Genomic DNA, 14,914 nt, shown 5'->3' with positions numbered 1-14,914 from the left:
CAAATTATTCTTACCAGGTAGCATGTTCCCTTTTGCCCCTGGTAGTCCAGCTGGTATCTAAGACTATCCCAGCTTAGCCTTTCTGGACTCTTCCATCACTTTTATGAAACACGTAATACAGGAATTTAGTAACAGTCTAATAAAACGTTAGATTTTTTGAGCGGATTATTTTTCCTCTTTGAAAATATAGCTGATTGTTTTATCAAAACATTTGGGATGTCCTCTTTAATGCTTTACTGATATAATTTTTGTTAATCTCATCATCTGTTCTTCATTATTTTGGGGATATTTGTACCACCTTCCTATATAGTAATTTTGTTCAGATATGATAGGTTGGGAGTGACAAAGATGGACCCTTCCCAGATGGGTCACTCTTCCACCTCCTGATAGGGGCCACCCTCCAACTGCTATTCTAGGTCCAAAATGTCCTTCCCTCTAGGCCCACCACATAACACATCTGGCTTGCAAGGGCCTGGCTAGGACCTAACCCAAGGGTCTCTCTGTCAGGTGGAAACTATCTTTGAGTCCTGGCTGGGGAAAAAACTTCCATTTCTTCTCCTTCTCTCTCTCTCCAGAGTCTTATTCCAAGATCTACTCTGTATTTCACCTTAAACTTTGACAAATAGGATCTTACAAAATTGTATGGGACCCTGCTGCTGGGATATAGGGGTAAGGTACACTTCAGCCATCCACCCAAGAACCAGGGTCCAGGGGGGTCACAGGCTCTGGGTCTCCACCACATCATCAGCACCTTTCCCTGAGCCCCACTGCCTCCCTATCATTTACTTGCGGTTGAAGATCTTCCCAGATTCTGGTGACCCTCTGCTTCACTTCCCTGTAATCCACTGGTAGCTGAAGAATCCTCAGCTCCACATCACTCCCCAGGCCTAGCTTGGAGAGTTCCTGCAGAAAGAAGCTGGTGAACTCACCTTGCTTGATGGAGGCTCAAAGGGAGTTCTTGAAAAGCTGATGTCAGGGTCATCCAGACCACTCCTAGGGGTCTTCTGTGGGCCTGGACACTGCCTTCAAGGAGCTCATACAGTGGTGAGGGGGGCCATGGTTCCTGCCCCACATAGCTGCTCCCATCAAGGTGCACGTACCACAGGGGCACTGAAGGGTTCTGTACAAGGAGCTAATGAGTCAGAGCCATCTCCCTAAAAGTGGAGGTGTACTGGGGGGTATCACAGGGTTGATCCTAGACCAGCTGAACTTGAAGTACACAAATGGTGATTAACGAATCCGACTAGTAACCATGAGGTTGCGGATTCAATCTTGGCTCTGTGTGTCTGGAGCTCACAAAGAGGCTTATGGGAAGACTCAGGTAAGTCAGGGCAACAAAAGACATGGGTTTAAATGAGATTTGAGGGGTGTAGGGGAGAGAGAGAACAAACATAGGGAGAAGAGAACCAGGACTGTGAAAAAAAAAAAACTCAAGGTCAGGAGTGTCCTCTTTTAAGGGAAGAAATGGAAGAGAGTTTAGAAGGAAGAAAACCAGGAAAGTGAGACCTTAGAGATGTACATTTCACTGTTGGTAAAAGTTAAATCAGAGACACAAAGGTCATTTCTGAAAAGGCCACGTCCTTTCCATGCTCCAGGAGCTGTTCTCATAACCAAGATGGTTTGGGATTAATGCTTCTTTTTTTCCTCACTCCCTTTCCTGGCCTTTCAGGAATCCAGGAGCACACATCCTTGTATAAAGGGTAAAGCCAGGGCTGTCAGGCCTGCTCAAAGGTTAAAGGTGGCTGATTCCACTGCCCTGTCCTAGGCTTTGGAGGAGATAGGCAGGGATGATATGCCCAGATGTTGATCTGCCTGTGCCGCTCTCATCTAGGAGGAGGGCATTTAGGCCAACCTTTAGTGTCTCAGGTCTGTCCTCGACCAGCTCAGCCTTCCTGAGGGGCCCTGCTTTATCCTGCAGACACCCATTCAGATGCCCAGTTCCCTGGACCAGCTCAAGCTTTGTTATCTTCTGAAAGGAAATGCCACATCCCCACTGGGGCCTTGAAGAAGAATTCACTTGCCTGACTCTGGCAGGGGGAGGAAGAAAGGAGGGTCATGCGGAACAGAGGCCTAGAGGGTCAGGGAGGCAGCAGGCTGAGCTTCCAGGTGGATATTCTAAGAACCAGACAAATCAAAGGGCTCTTAGGTCTTGTGATGCCATCTTGGCCCACTGTCCTGAGGGGAATGAGTGAGGTTGAGCCCCAGCCCCTCCAGAATGCTCCCAGTTTAGGGAATGGGGCTGGAAGGCATGATTATGGGGTCACCTTTGGCTCTGTCATGAGGGGGAGGGGAACCAAATCTGCTGGTGCCTTGATCTTGGACTTCCAGCCTCTAGAACTATGAGAAATGAATGGATGTTGAAGTCATTCAGCCTATGGTATGTTGTTATAGCAGCCTGAGCTGACCAATACAGAGGAGCTTCTGGTTGGTAATGATATGAAGCCTAACTGAATTTCAGATACATGCCAGTTCGTCCATCCAGCTCATCATAGTGTTTGAAAGTGACACAGCCAACCTGGAACTGAAGTCAGAACCTGATTTGGGATGAGGAATTTTTTCCAACCTGCAACCATGGCAAGTCAGGCACTGCCTCATGTGGACACTGTTCTCTGAAGCAAGTTTTCTAACAACTCTCCCCCCCCAAACACACACACACACACACACACACACACACACACACACACACACACACAGTGTCCAGGGCGGTCTACACTGTAACCGATGGCAGACAATGTCATTTTACAAAAAATAAGCCAAACTGGTGCTCAGCAGCAGCTTATGCCTGGAATGAGGAGGGTACAGGGAAGAAGGGGGCACAGGCAAAGCCAGACCCCAACTATAGTGCTTCAGGGAAAAGCATAGGCCTTGGATTCAGAAAGACTCAGGTTTGAGACCTGGCTCTGCCACCCTTCACTGAGCAGACTTGGGCATGTTATTTAGCCTTGCTGAACCTCAGTTTTCTCATCTATGAAATGGACATAATCAAAAGTTGGAGAGGTTTTCACAAATATTAAAGGATTCACAAAAATTGCCCAGCCCAGCATATGGCACATAATTAAAGTTTTATGTGAGGAATTAATACTTATAATTAATCCATATTAATTTGAGAATATAGTGCAAGAGGGATTTATTGAAAGTGGTATTTGCTAGAATTTGATGAGTGGGGGCCAGTCAGAAACAGCAAGGAGAACATTCTGCATTTGCAGACAGCAGGCCACTGGCTGCCACCACCCTTTCTGCCAAGAAGGGTTGGTTGTTTTAGCAAAGGGAGTGTCAGTTCCGTGCAGACCAGAGAAAGCCAGGAGTTTGTGCTTTCTAGGCTGGCACACTTTCTTAGCTAGAACTGCAAAGTGTTTGTGCTCAAGGAGGCAGGGACAGAGCCTGGTAATCTTCACTGAAGTGGAATCCAGGGTCTTGCTCCAGCCAGAGAAGTGACCAGGCTCGGCAGGGTGCTGAGCACCCAGGCCAGGCCCATCATCCCACAAAAAGCCTGAACCCCACCAGTCATAAAGGTCCTGGGGAAGTAGGGAGCCCCACCTTCTGCCTCTTTCTCCCATTTCTTCCCACCTCCATGGCATCAGAAATCTGGTAGCCAGGAACACATGGCAGTTTAACAAAGGGATTGGAGGAAGGAAAGAAGACACCAGTTGCTCCTTGAATTTTTTTCAAATCCACTGAGGCTGTGGCACCAGCTGGTATTGCAAAATGGTTGTTGTTTTTCCAAAATCTGATCCTTTCCTTATTAAATGAGAGTGTGGGGCTAGCACCGGGAAGCAGGAAAGCAATTCTTCATGCAGGCATTCAAGAAAAACTCCCTGAGTGCTTGCAATGCAGCCCCCTGCTCCAGGCTTGGTGTGTCCTGGAGGGTCAAAGGACTCAGAGGAGACACAGACTAGGGACAGGAAGTGATGTCAAGAGTCCTGGTTCAGGTTCCAAGGGCTGTGTTGGGCACCTACTGGGCTATGGAAGCCTGAAGGTAAGAACCCCCAAATAGGGGATTATGAGGGAGCCCAGACCCTTTCATCCTCTCCCTACTGCATGACTTTGGGCAAATAATTGAAATTTCCTGATGCTCAATTTCCCTATCTGCAAAATTTAGTAATAAGAGTACCTCCCTTGCGAGGGTTGCTGTGAAGGTTAACCAGACCATGTGCATGGAGATGCTGCCTAGGAAGGCTACATGGAGGGGGCTCTGACCATGGCTAGGAGAATAAGCAAGAGTGTGTGCGGGAAAAGAATAGCAGGAGCTTGGAGGTGTATAAAACTACCTTCTCTGCCTCCCTCCCTCCCCTCTTTCCTGCCCTCTCTTCCTTTACTCCTTCCTTCCTTCCTACTTTCCTTCCTTCCTTCTTTCCTTCCTTCCCCCCTCCCTCCCTTCATTCCTTCCTCCTTCCTTCTCTCCCTCCTTCCCTCCATCCTTCCATTCTTCTTTACCTCACTTATCCATTAGTCACCCAATGTGGATGAGGCTCTCCTATGTGCAGCCTCTGTGCTAGGTTCTGGCTGAGGGTCTTGTGTGCCTAGGTACACCTATGCAGGGACTGACAATCGAAGAGGAAATGATAACTGGTACTTCTTGACCTGGTTAGAAGGGACCTGGGAGCCTTCAGGTGGAAAGTGGTGTTTGCCAGGCCTGGGCTCCCTCCCACTCCATCCAGGCTAGAGGTGCTACAAAGAGAGACACTAAGGCCAGAGCTAGGGAGGGGCTCACCAGGGGCAGGAAGAAGCCATAGAAGAGACAGAAGGTCTGACATATTAAGTATAGCACAGCCACTGGTGTAGAATAATACTGTCATTCAAAATGATTTTACAAAGAATTAATTGACACAGCAGAACCCATGAAAAGGGAATTCCTGTCGTGGCTCAGCAGTAACGAACCTGACCTGTACCCATAAGGAACTGGGGTTTGATCCCTGGCCTTGTTCAGTGGGTTAAAGGATTTGGCATTGCCATAAGCTGTGGTGTAGGTTAAAGACTCAGCTCGAATCTTGGGTTGCTGTGGAGTAGGCTGGCAGCTGTACCTCTGATTCAACCTCTAGCCTGGGAACTTCCATGTGCCAAGGTACGGCCCTAAAAAGACAAAAAACAAACAAACAAAAAAAAACCCTCATTAATAAATTTAAAAAATCAGCGAGTTCCCTCATGGCTCATCCAGTTAAGGGTCTGGTTTTGTCACTGCTCTGGCTCTGGTTACAGCTGTGGCGCAGATTCAATCCTTGACCTAGGAATTTTCACCTGCTGTGTGTGCAGCCAAGCAAATGAACAAAAAAATCAGGATTTCAAACTGTTTCCTATAGCCATTTATGGAAATAAAAACATTGCTGAAAATGGTCATCCAGTGAGGGAAGAATTATGGGAGATTCTTATTTCTTTGTACATGCTTCATAAGATGTTCATAGTGACTTTTTTTTGTTGTTGTTTTTGTCTTTTTGGGCTACACCCATGGCATATGGAATTGCCCAGGCTGGGGGTCAAATCAGAGCATAGCCGCTGGCCTACACCACAGCCACAGCAACGCCAGATCAGAGCCATGTCTGTGACCTACACCACAGCTCACAGCAACACTGGATCCTTAATCTACTGAGCGAGGCCAGGGATTAAACCTGCATCCTCGCAGACACTAGTCAGATTCACTTCTGCTGAGCCACGATGGGAACTCCTTTTTTTCTGGTTATTAAAGCCTATAAAATAGTCCAGTAGTCAGACTAGCTGCCCCTGGATCATCCTCACTGTGTGCAGGCACTATGCCCAGCATCTCACCCCAGTCTTCCTGCTTATGTCACCATTTTAGAGATGAGGAAACCGAGGATAAGTTTAAAAGAAGGGAGGGAGTTCCTGTCGTGGCTCAGTGGTTAATGAATCTGACTAGGAACCATGAGGTTGCAGTTTCGATTCCTGGCCTTGCTCAGAGGGTTAAGGATCCAACGTTGCCGTGAGCTGTGGTGTAGGTCACAGATGCAGCTTGGATCCCACATTGCTGTGGTATAGGCCAGCAGCCACAGCTCCAATTAGACCCCTAGCCTGGGAACCTCCAAATGCTGCAGGTGCAGCCATAGAAAAGACAATCAATCAATCAATCAATGGAGGAGTTCCAGCGAATTGTCACACAGGAGATGTTACCACAAGAGTGGAGTCAACTATTGAGGGCTGACCACAGATCTCACCAGTGGTTTGGGAAACCTTGGGATTATTTACAGGTCACTCTCTTTCCCATAACAATGCCAAGTTCGTTCTCCATATGTGACAACTTCCCAGCCTGCTCCCAATATCCTTTGCTTATTCCTCCAAACTACTGGGTCATTCTTGCCTGATAAATCCAGTAATGAAAAACAGTGACCTCATAATTCTTAATCTTCTAACTGTAGCAGCTGTCTCCAAATATTTTTGTTCACATGCCTCTATTAATAAAAGATTTCAGTGTACACACATGCACACATGCACACACAGGCATACCTACACACTATCATTAGCTGTCTTTTTCTTTTTTTTTTTTTTTTTTTTTTTTTTTTTTACGGCCACACCTGTGGCATATGGAAGTTCCCAGGCTAGGGGTTGAATCGGAACTGCAGCTGTCGGTCTACATCATGGCCATAGCTACACTAGATCCAAGCCTCTTTTGTGACCTACACCGCAACTCATAGCAATGTTGGATCTTTAACCCACTGAGCAAGACCAGGGATTGTACCCACAATCTCATGGACATTAGTCAGATTCTTAACTCACTGAGCCACAACAGAAACTCCCTAGACATGATGTCTTCATGTCTCTAGACTCAGTACACATGGCAAGTGGGCTTGACTGTTAAAAAGTGGATGTGAATATATATTTTCAATGGTTTTCTTTTTATTGGCCCCACCCACTGCATTTGTAAGTTCCCGGGTCAGTGACTGAGTCTGAGCCACACCTGCAGCCTCCCCCACACCTGAGGCAACACCAGATCCTTTAACTCACTGCACCAGGCTGGGGATCAAATTCTCACCTTCACAGTGACCAGAGCCGCTGCAGTCAGATTCTTTTTTTCTGCTTTTCAGGGCCACACTCACAGCATGTGGAGGTTCCCAGCCTAGGGGTCAAATCAGCTGCCGGCCTACACCACAGCCACGCCCGGTCCGAGCTGCATCTTCAACCTACACTACAGCTCATGGCAATGCTGGATCCTTAACCCAAAGTGAGGCCAGGGACCAAACCTGAAACCTCATGGTTACTAGTCAGATTTGTTCCCACTGCGCCACAATGGGAACTCCCTGCAGTCAGATTCTTAACCCACTGTGCCACAAGATGAACTCCCAATGATTTTCTTAATTCTTCCTGTTTTTTGGCCAATTTCTTATTAGATTGTCATTGTTCTCACATAAAAATGTGGCCAGGAGAGAGATCAGATGAGGGTAGGAGAAGGGTCACTTGGCTGTTTTCCCACATTTGTTCAGGTTTTCATTATTCACATTATCTTCTATCTGTGGGTTTTTGAAAGATCATTTTTGTAATGATAGTTTGATCATAATTTGAGGATAAGTTTAACTAAAACTGGATAATATAATCCTGAAACATGTTAAGTGGGCAGAAATACATTGTAATAAATTAAAAACAATGCAAAGCGAGTTCCTGTCATGGCTCAGCGGAAATGAATTTGAGTAGAATCCACGAGGATGCAGGTTCAATCCATGGCCTTCCTGAGTGGGTTCAGGATTAAGCGTTATTGTGAGCTGTGGTGTAGGTCACAGATATTGCTCGGATCTGAGGTTGTTGTGGCTGTGGTGTACGCCAGCAACTACAGCTCTGATTGGACTCCTAGCCTGGGAAACTCCATATGCCGCAGGTACAGCCCTAAAAAGACAAAAAAAAAATTCAAAGAGGAATGTCCTCTCTATCACCATGGTGTCCCTTGCCCCAAGGGTGACATGTTCCCTCTTCCTTCAGGATACAAAGCCTGCCCAGTGACCTAAAGAGGTACAAAGCAAGGCCAACTTCAGTCTAGCTATGAAACATTGGTCAAGGTTAACTTAATTTTTCAATAGACTAAAAACATAGAAATACACACCCATTAGGATGACCACAATGAAAAAAATAGAAAATAACATGTGTCGGCAAGGATGTGGAGAAATTGCAACCCTTGGGCACTGTTGGTGGGAATATAAAATGGTACAGCTGCTATGGAAAACAGTATGGGTATTCCTCAAAATATTAAAAATAGAGTTACCATATAATCCAGCAACACTATTTCTGGATATATAGCCAAAAGAATTGAAAGCAAGAGCTCAAAGAGATATTTGCACACTCATGTTCACTGCAACATTGTTCACAACAGCGAAGAGAGGAAGCAATCCAAATATCCATTGATGATGAATAAACAAAATGCAATCTATACAAAACATGGGCTATTATTCAGCCTTAGAAAGGAAGAAAATTCTGGCACATTCTATAACATATAAAAAAGTCTGAGTGATATTCTATACTAAGTGAAATAAGCCAGTCACAAAAAGACAAATATTGTATGATTCCACTTATATGAGGGATCTAAAGTGGTCAAACTCCTAGAGACAGAAAGTACAATGATGGTCATCAGGGCTTTGAGGGGAGGAGTAAATTTGGTGTCAGTTTTGCAGGATGAAAAGTTCTAGATATCTGTTGCACAACAGTGTGAATATATGTAACAGTACTGAACTATACACTTAATAGTAAATTTCAAGAAACATAACAATGGAAATTCTGATTTTTCATCCTGTGCTCCAGTAGATCAACTTGGAAACCCTATTTTGGAAATGATTTGGGATCTTCAAGAAGGTGCCAATATGGGAAGTACTGGAGGACAAGGAGTGGGTGGGCCCGCATACCTCTGCTTAGGAGGTAGGGCAGGAAAGGGTTAACCCATCAGGCCTGGACTGCTCCAACTCTGCATTTCCCAAGAAACACTTGTCTTCAGGACTGGTCCTTGGTTGGCTCCTGGAAGAAAAGCTCTGAGCTCTTGGGATGTTCTGTCTGATTAGAGTGCTTTTATATGCCCAAGGCCTTGGGTCATGTTGTGCTTGTCTGATTAGAGTTTATGCCAACAGTGTGATTTATGGTGGATGCCTACATCAGCTCTGAAGTCAGGTAGGCAGGCACTGCATACCTATGTGACTGAATCCAATAAAAACTCTGGACACCAAAGCTCAGATGAGTTTCCTGGGTGGACAACACTTCACGTGTTATCACATGGCATTGCTGGGAGAGTGACATGTACATATCCATGCAAGTCTACTGAGAGAGGACACTTGGACACTTGGAAGCTTGTGCCTGGTCTTTCCTGGTCCTTGCACCTTTCCTTTGCTGATTTCAATCTGGATCTTTTTGCTGTAGCACACTGTAACTGTGAGCATAGCAGCTTTTTGATTCCTGATTCAGATGAACCATGGAGCCTGAGGGTGGTCTTGAAGACATCTGACACAGAGGCATCTGAATGTCTCTTGGATTCTGGCTTCTCCCTCCCTTCCCTCCTTTCTTTCTTTCTTTTTCTTTTTATAGCCAAACCTGTGGCATATGGAAGTTCCTGGGCTGGGGGTCAAATCAGAGGTGCAGCTGCTGGTCTATGCCACAGCCATGGCAATACCAGGAGCTTCAACAATGACCTACACCACAGCTTGTGGCAACACCAGATCCTTAACCCACTGAGTGAAGCCAGGGGTTGGACCTGCATTCTCACAGACACTATGTTGGGTTCTTAACCTGCTGAGCCACAACAGGGACTCCCTGGCTTCTCCTTTGAAATCATTTCTTCTTTCTTTTTTCCTACTAGTTTTCTGTCCAAGTAGAAAAGAAGGCAGTTTTTGTTTTCATTTTCATTCATTCACTCATTTTTCAAAAATTTTTGAGTCCCTTCTTTGGCTAAGCACTATGTTGTCCTGTTCCTACCATGGATGGGAAATACCATGGATAGTAAATGTCCTCAGAGCAGCTAGAGGATAAGGAGAGGTGGTATCAGCATCAACTTGGAGGTCATAATGCATTATGGAGTCAGAAAAACAAGGCTTGGAGCCTGGTGGATGCAGTTCAATTCCAGATTTGCCCCTCATGCATTTGACTTTGGGCAAATGACTGACTCTAAGAGCCTCAGATTTCTTATCTCTACAACCGAGGTATTATTGCTGTCTGGCAGTGGCTCTCTACAGTGATACTGTCCCTGTAGGGGCTGTCTGAACATGTGCAGGAGTGCTTTTTGTGTTTGAGGGAAAGCCACTGCCAATACCACAGAGGTCAAGATGTCAAATGTCCCTCCATGCACACTTCACTTTACCCCACATTACACACCATGGTCTCAGAATAATACTACGATCTTCATCTTTAACAAGAGGAGTACTGAAAACTTTAAGATATTTTTTATTTGGTTTTGGATTTTTGTCCTTAAATTGCTGTTTCAAAACTACTCATCATAGCTCCTCTCTGTGTGGTTGTGTCACTAACTGGATACATTGTTAGTTTAACTTAATTTACTCAAAATTTCTGTGGATCCCTTTTCTAAAACTTAATGCTGTTTTGTTAATATGGAAAATATTCTACATGGTTCCACAGTTAAATCTACAGAACAAGCTTTACTGAAAGAAGTCTAGTTCCATTGGTTTTCCCCTCCATAGGAAACCATGTTTTTGTTTTATGATTTATCCTCCCCCTTTTAATTTTCATAAACAAAATGTGACTTATATTTAGGCATCCCCCTCTTATATACATTTTCTCCAACTTTATGCAGATTTTTTATTTTTGCCAGTACATATTTGGGAGAACTTCTAGAAATTTTCTGGATTGCTGGAGCATGCATATATCATTTTGCTAGGACTGCCAAATTCCTCTCCATGGGGGTTCTATTATGGTGCATTCCCCCCAACCAAGTATGACAGTGCCCATCAGCCTCACACACTAGTTGTCAAACTTTTGGATTTTTGCCAATGTGATCTTAGCTTTAATTTGCTTTTCTCTTACGAGCAAGTTTGAACATATTTCCACATGGGTAAGAGCATTTGCATTCCTTTCTCTGTCAAGTGACTTTTCGTATCTTAGGCCTACTCTTCTATAGGGTCATTCACCTTTTTTTTTTTTTTGGTCTATTTATAAAAGCTTTTTCTGTATCAGGAATATTACCTTTCAACTTATAAGCTCATCAGCTGCATTTAGCCTAGTATGACTGGACAGGTCTGAGTGGGGGAGAGAAAGGACAGGAGGGAATTGTCCTTCTGTCCAGCTAGAGAATAGCAAGGGGAGTCTGCTAGAGATCTGGCAGAGATCTGGCTAGAAAGGGAGGTCATTAGAGACTGCTGCTAGAATTTGCTATTTACTTATTTTTTGGCTTTGCCTGAGGCATGCAGAAGTTCCCAGGCCAGGGATCAAACCCACACCACCAATGTAATCAGAGCCACAGCAGTGACAACACTGGATCCTTAACTCAATAGGCCACCAGGGAACGCCTATAATTTGCTTTTTATTTATTTATTTGCTTTTTTTTAGGGTGGCACCTGCAGCATATGGAGGTTCCCAGGCTAGGGGTCGAATCATAATTGCAGCTGTCAGCCTACACACAGCCACAGCAACATGGAATCTGAGCCACATCTGCAATGTATACCACAGCTCACAGCAATGCTGGATCCCTGACCCAATAAGCGAGGCCAGGGATCAAAGCCGCATCTTCACGAATACTAGTTGGATTCGTCTCTGCTACACCACAACCAGAACTCCAAGAATTTGCTTTTTAAATAGACATGGTTGGAGGTTATAATCTCTGAATACATCTCCAGTGGTCTTTGTCCCAAGAATATCACTATAACCTCATGGTTTTTCAATGGTGCTCTCAGCTCCAGAGAGTCCCTATCTGGAAGCCTGGGAAGATTCAGGCTTCTGCCTGCAGCCCCCAGACCTATGGAGGCCCCAGGTTTTCTATGCAGCCAGGAGCAGAGGCTTAACCACACTGGCTACCTGATTCATAACAAGCAAAATCCAGGGTGTTGATTTTGGGAGGGAGAGTTGTTTAGGCTGTAAGTTCAGCAGTTCATGTTCTTGACAGGGGCAAGGTGGCTGAGCAGCACAGGATCATTAGTCACATGGTCCTTCTTACAAGGGAGACTGTAAAAATCAATTGTTCTCTGACTGTCAAATCCTCCAGACTTTCTTTTTTCTTTCTTTCTTTCTTTTTTATATTTTTAGGGCCACACCCACAGCATATGGAGGTTCCCAGGCTAGGGATTGAACTGGAGCTGGCCTACACCATAGTCACAGCAATGCAGGATCCTTAATCCACTGAGTGAGGTCAGGGATCAAACCTGCATCCTCATGGATGCTAGTCAGATTTGTTTCTTCTGAGACATGACAGGAACTCCCCTCCAGACTTTCTGAGCTACACAGAACTTCAACCTCAGGTCTGCTCAACTGACTCTGTCTCTGCAACAGGGTGGAAATGCACCCTCATGCATTCAGCACATGCGATTTTTCCCCAATGAACTACAGATGGAAAAATTAACCCCAAGTTATCTCAGCCTTGAAGAACATTTCTCCTACAGATTGAGTTATTAATTACCTAGATGTACACAGTCAAAGGAGCTTGGGTGTGCAAAGTGAAGGTACAACCCTACCACCTCCAACTTCCTCTCCACATCTTCCAGCTCCAGAACTGTGGTTCTGTGATGCTACCCACAGTCTGAGCAGAAGCTCCTCCCTCCTCCTGGACCACTTCCCAGGGTGGCTGCTCTTGGTCACTCGGGTCTCAGCTAAAATGTCACATCCTCTGAGAGGCCTTCCTAGCCCATTTCTAGTAGAGGAGTCCCAGAGTCACCACCCACCACGTCACTATGGTCTATAATCTCTGTGGCCTTAGGATTTGCTGACATTCTCTTGCTCAGTTTTTTGTTTCTTGTAAGGTTTGTGGCCATAGAAGAGCAGCACCACTGGAGCTGAGGCTTTGACCGGATCACTGCCAGGTGCCCTGCAGCAGGTGTGCTTCAGATGCTGCAGAATGAAAGAGGCTGTGACCAGCCTGTCTCTGAACTCTGTCCCACAGATCCCAAAGGACTGCATTCTTCACTGGGATTCCAGGACTGTTCCAAACAAAACACAGTAAAAGCTGCGTACTTAGACTTTTTGAATATTTCAATTTCTCCAATCACTTAGATCTGAACATTTGATTGATCAAAATAGTGCCTGTGGGGTACATTCTGAATAAGAAACCAGGAGTTTTTGTTATCCAAATGAGGGAGTGGGTGTTTACATTGAATTTTATTTAGTTTGTTTTCCAAAATCAAATGTGGGAGATATTTTTGCCTGATATTGGTCATGATCATAGTCAAGCTAAACCACTTGATTCACATCCGTAAAAATCTTGGAAAAAAATGTTCAACCACACGAATGCAATATATTGCTATTGAGGTTATTTTCAGTTTCCTAAAAAAGTGACCAGTCAGGAAATTTAAAGGAATTGAGTTAATGATACCTCTCCATTTCTTTCTTTTTCTTTTTTCTTTTTTTTTCTTTTTTTTTGGCAGCTGCACCTATGGCATATGGAAGTTCCCAGGCTAGGGATTGAATTAGAGCTGCAGCTGCCAGCCACAGCCACAGCAATGTCAGATCCTTAACCCACTGAGTGAGGCCAGGGACCAAACCCACAATCTCACAGACACTGTCAGATCCTTAACCCACTGGGCCGCATAGGGAATTCCTCTCTCCATTCCTTTCAATGACCTTTGTCTTAATTTAATGATACTGGTTCAATAGGATATATATTAACCATGTGATATTAATCAAACCAGCAAAGGTTTTAGGAACTATAACACCCTAGCCTTGAGGTGTGTATGAAGTACATGGATTCTCATTCACTGCTACTGCAAGGGGGAACTGGTATAAGCCTTTGGAAGGGTAATATCAGTTCATGTGGTAGCATATGGTAGCATATCTCTAAGATGATGTTACCAAACCAAACTTGGCAAATCTATGGACACCAGGTTGTGGTGAAGAAAAGTTCAACAGTTCATTGCAGGGTCAAGTAAGGAGAATGGCCAAACTAAAAACCCAAACTCCCCAATGACTTTCAGGGAAGAATTATTATTATTATTATTATTTCTATTATTATTATTGCTTTTTAGGGCCACACCCACAGCATATGGAGATTCCCAGGCTAGGGGTCAAATTGAAGCTGTAGCCGCTGGCTACACCACAGCCACAGAATGCCAGGTCCAAGCCTCATCTGTGACCTACACCACAGCTCATGGCAATGCGAGATCCTTAACCCACTGAGTGAGGCCAGGGATGGAATCCACAACCTCAGGGTTCCTAGTCAGATTCCTTCCTGCTGCGCCATGACGGGAACTCCTCATGGAAGGATTTTTAAAGGCAACATTTGGGGGTGATGTAACCGAGCAGGGCCCTGTGAGGCACCTGGGCACACAAGCCTTTCTGTGTCCTCCATTTCTTGTTTTTAGAGGCTAAGTTTTGGCCTCCATGACCTTCCCTCAGTTCCAAAGGGCAGTTGCTAATCAAAGAAGGGAGGGAATAGAGAGAAGGAGAAGCAGTCAAGAGATGATAGTGCAGCCTTGGCGCAGGGTCCTGGTTCCTCCTTAAGGAGTATACATAACAATATCTTTGAGCCTTTCTGCAGAACTAAAACCCCCAACAAATGGAAGAACTACTTGCTGAAGCATTCTTCATTCCAGGAAGAAGGAGGACCACCAAAACTAGTCCTGGGGCTACTAAATACCAGTTTTGAAAGACAAAGCAAGCTTGCCTCTACCCTAACACTTATCTGTGGCCCTATTTTCCACTCTCCAAACTAAAAAAACCACCTCCTAATCCCTTCCAAGGAAGGCAGTCTTTAAAGCATTAGCCTGCCATGGCCCCCTTTGCCTGGCAAAGCAATAAACCTCTTTTCTTCCTTTACCTACAACTCTGTTGTAGGCACCCTCAGACA

At 45.0% G+C, this 14,914-nt stretch overlaps 1 protein-coding gene across 2 annotated transcripts in view; it reads right to left on the bottom strand.

Moving 5' to 3' along the window:
* The window catches only part of PGPEP1L (pyroglutamyl-peptidase I-like), a 76,682-nt gene that overhangs the window by 34,445 nt on the left and 27,323 nt on the right, over positions 1–14,914 (bottom strand). For both annotated transcript variants that reach the window (XM_005659775.3, XM_005659773.3), the window contains exon 3: positions 787–903. In XM_005659775.3, coding sequence (XP_005659832.1) covers positions 787–903 — 117 coding nt within the window. The remainder of the gene's footprint in view (positions 1–786; positions 904–14,914) is intronic.

Source organism: Sus scrofa, chromosome 1 (assembly GCF_000003025.6).
Source record: "Sus scrofa isolate TJ Tabasco breed Duroc chromosome 1, Sscrofa11.1, whole genome shotgun sequence".
In the NCBI taxonomy this organism is placed as follows: domain Eukaryota; kingdom Metazoa; phylum Chordata; class Mammalia; order Artiodactyla; family Suidae; genus Sus; species Sus scrofa.
This window is presented reverse-complemented; position numbering and strand designations above follow the sequence as displayed.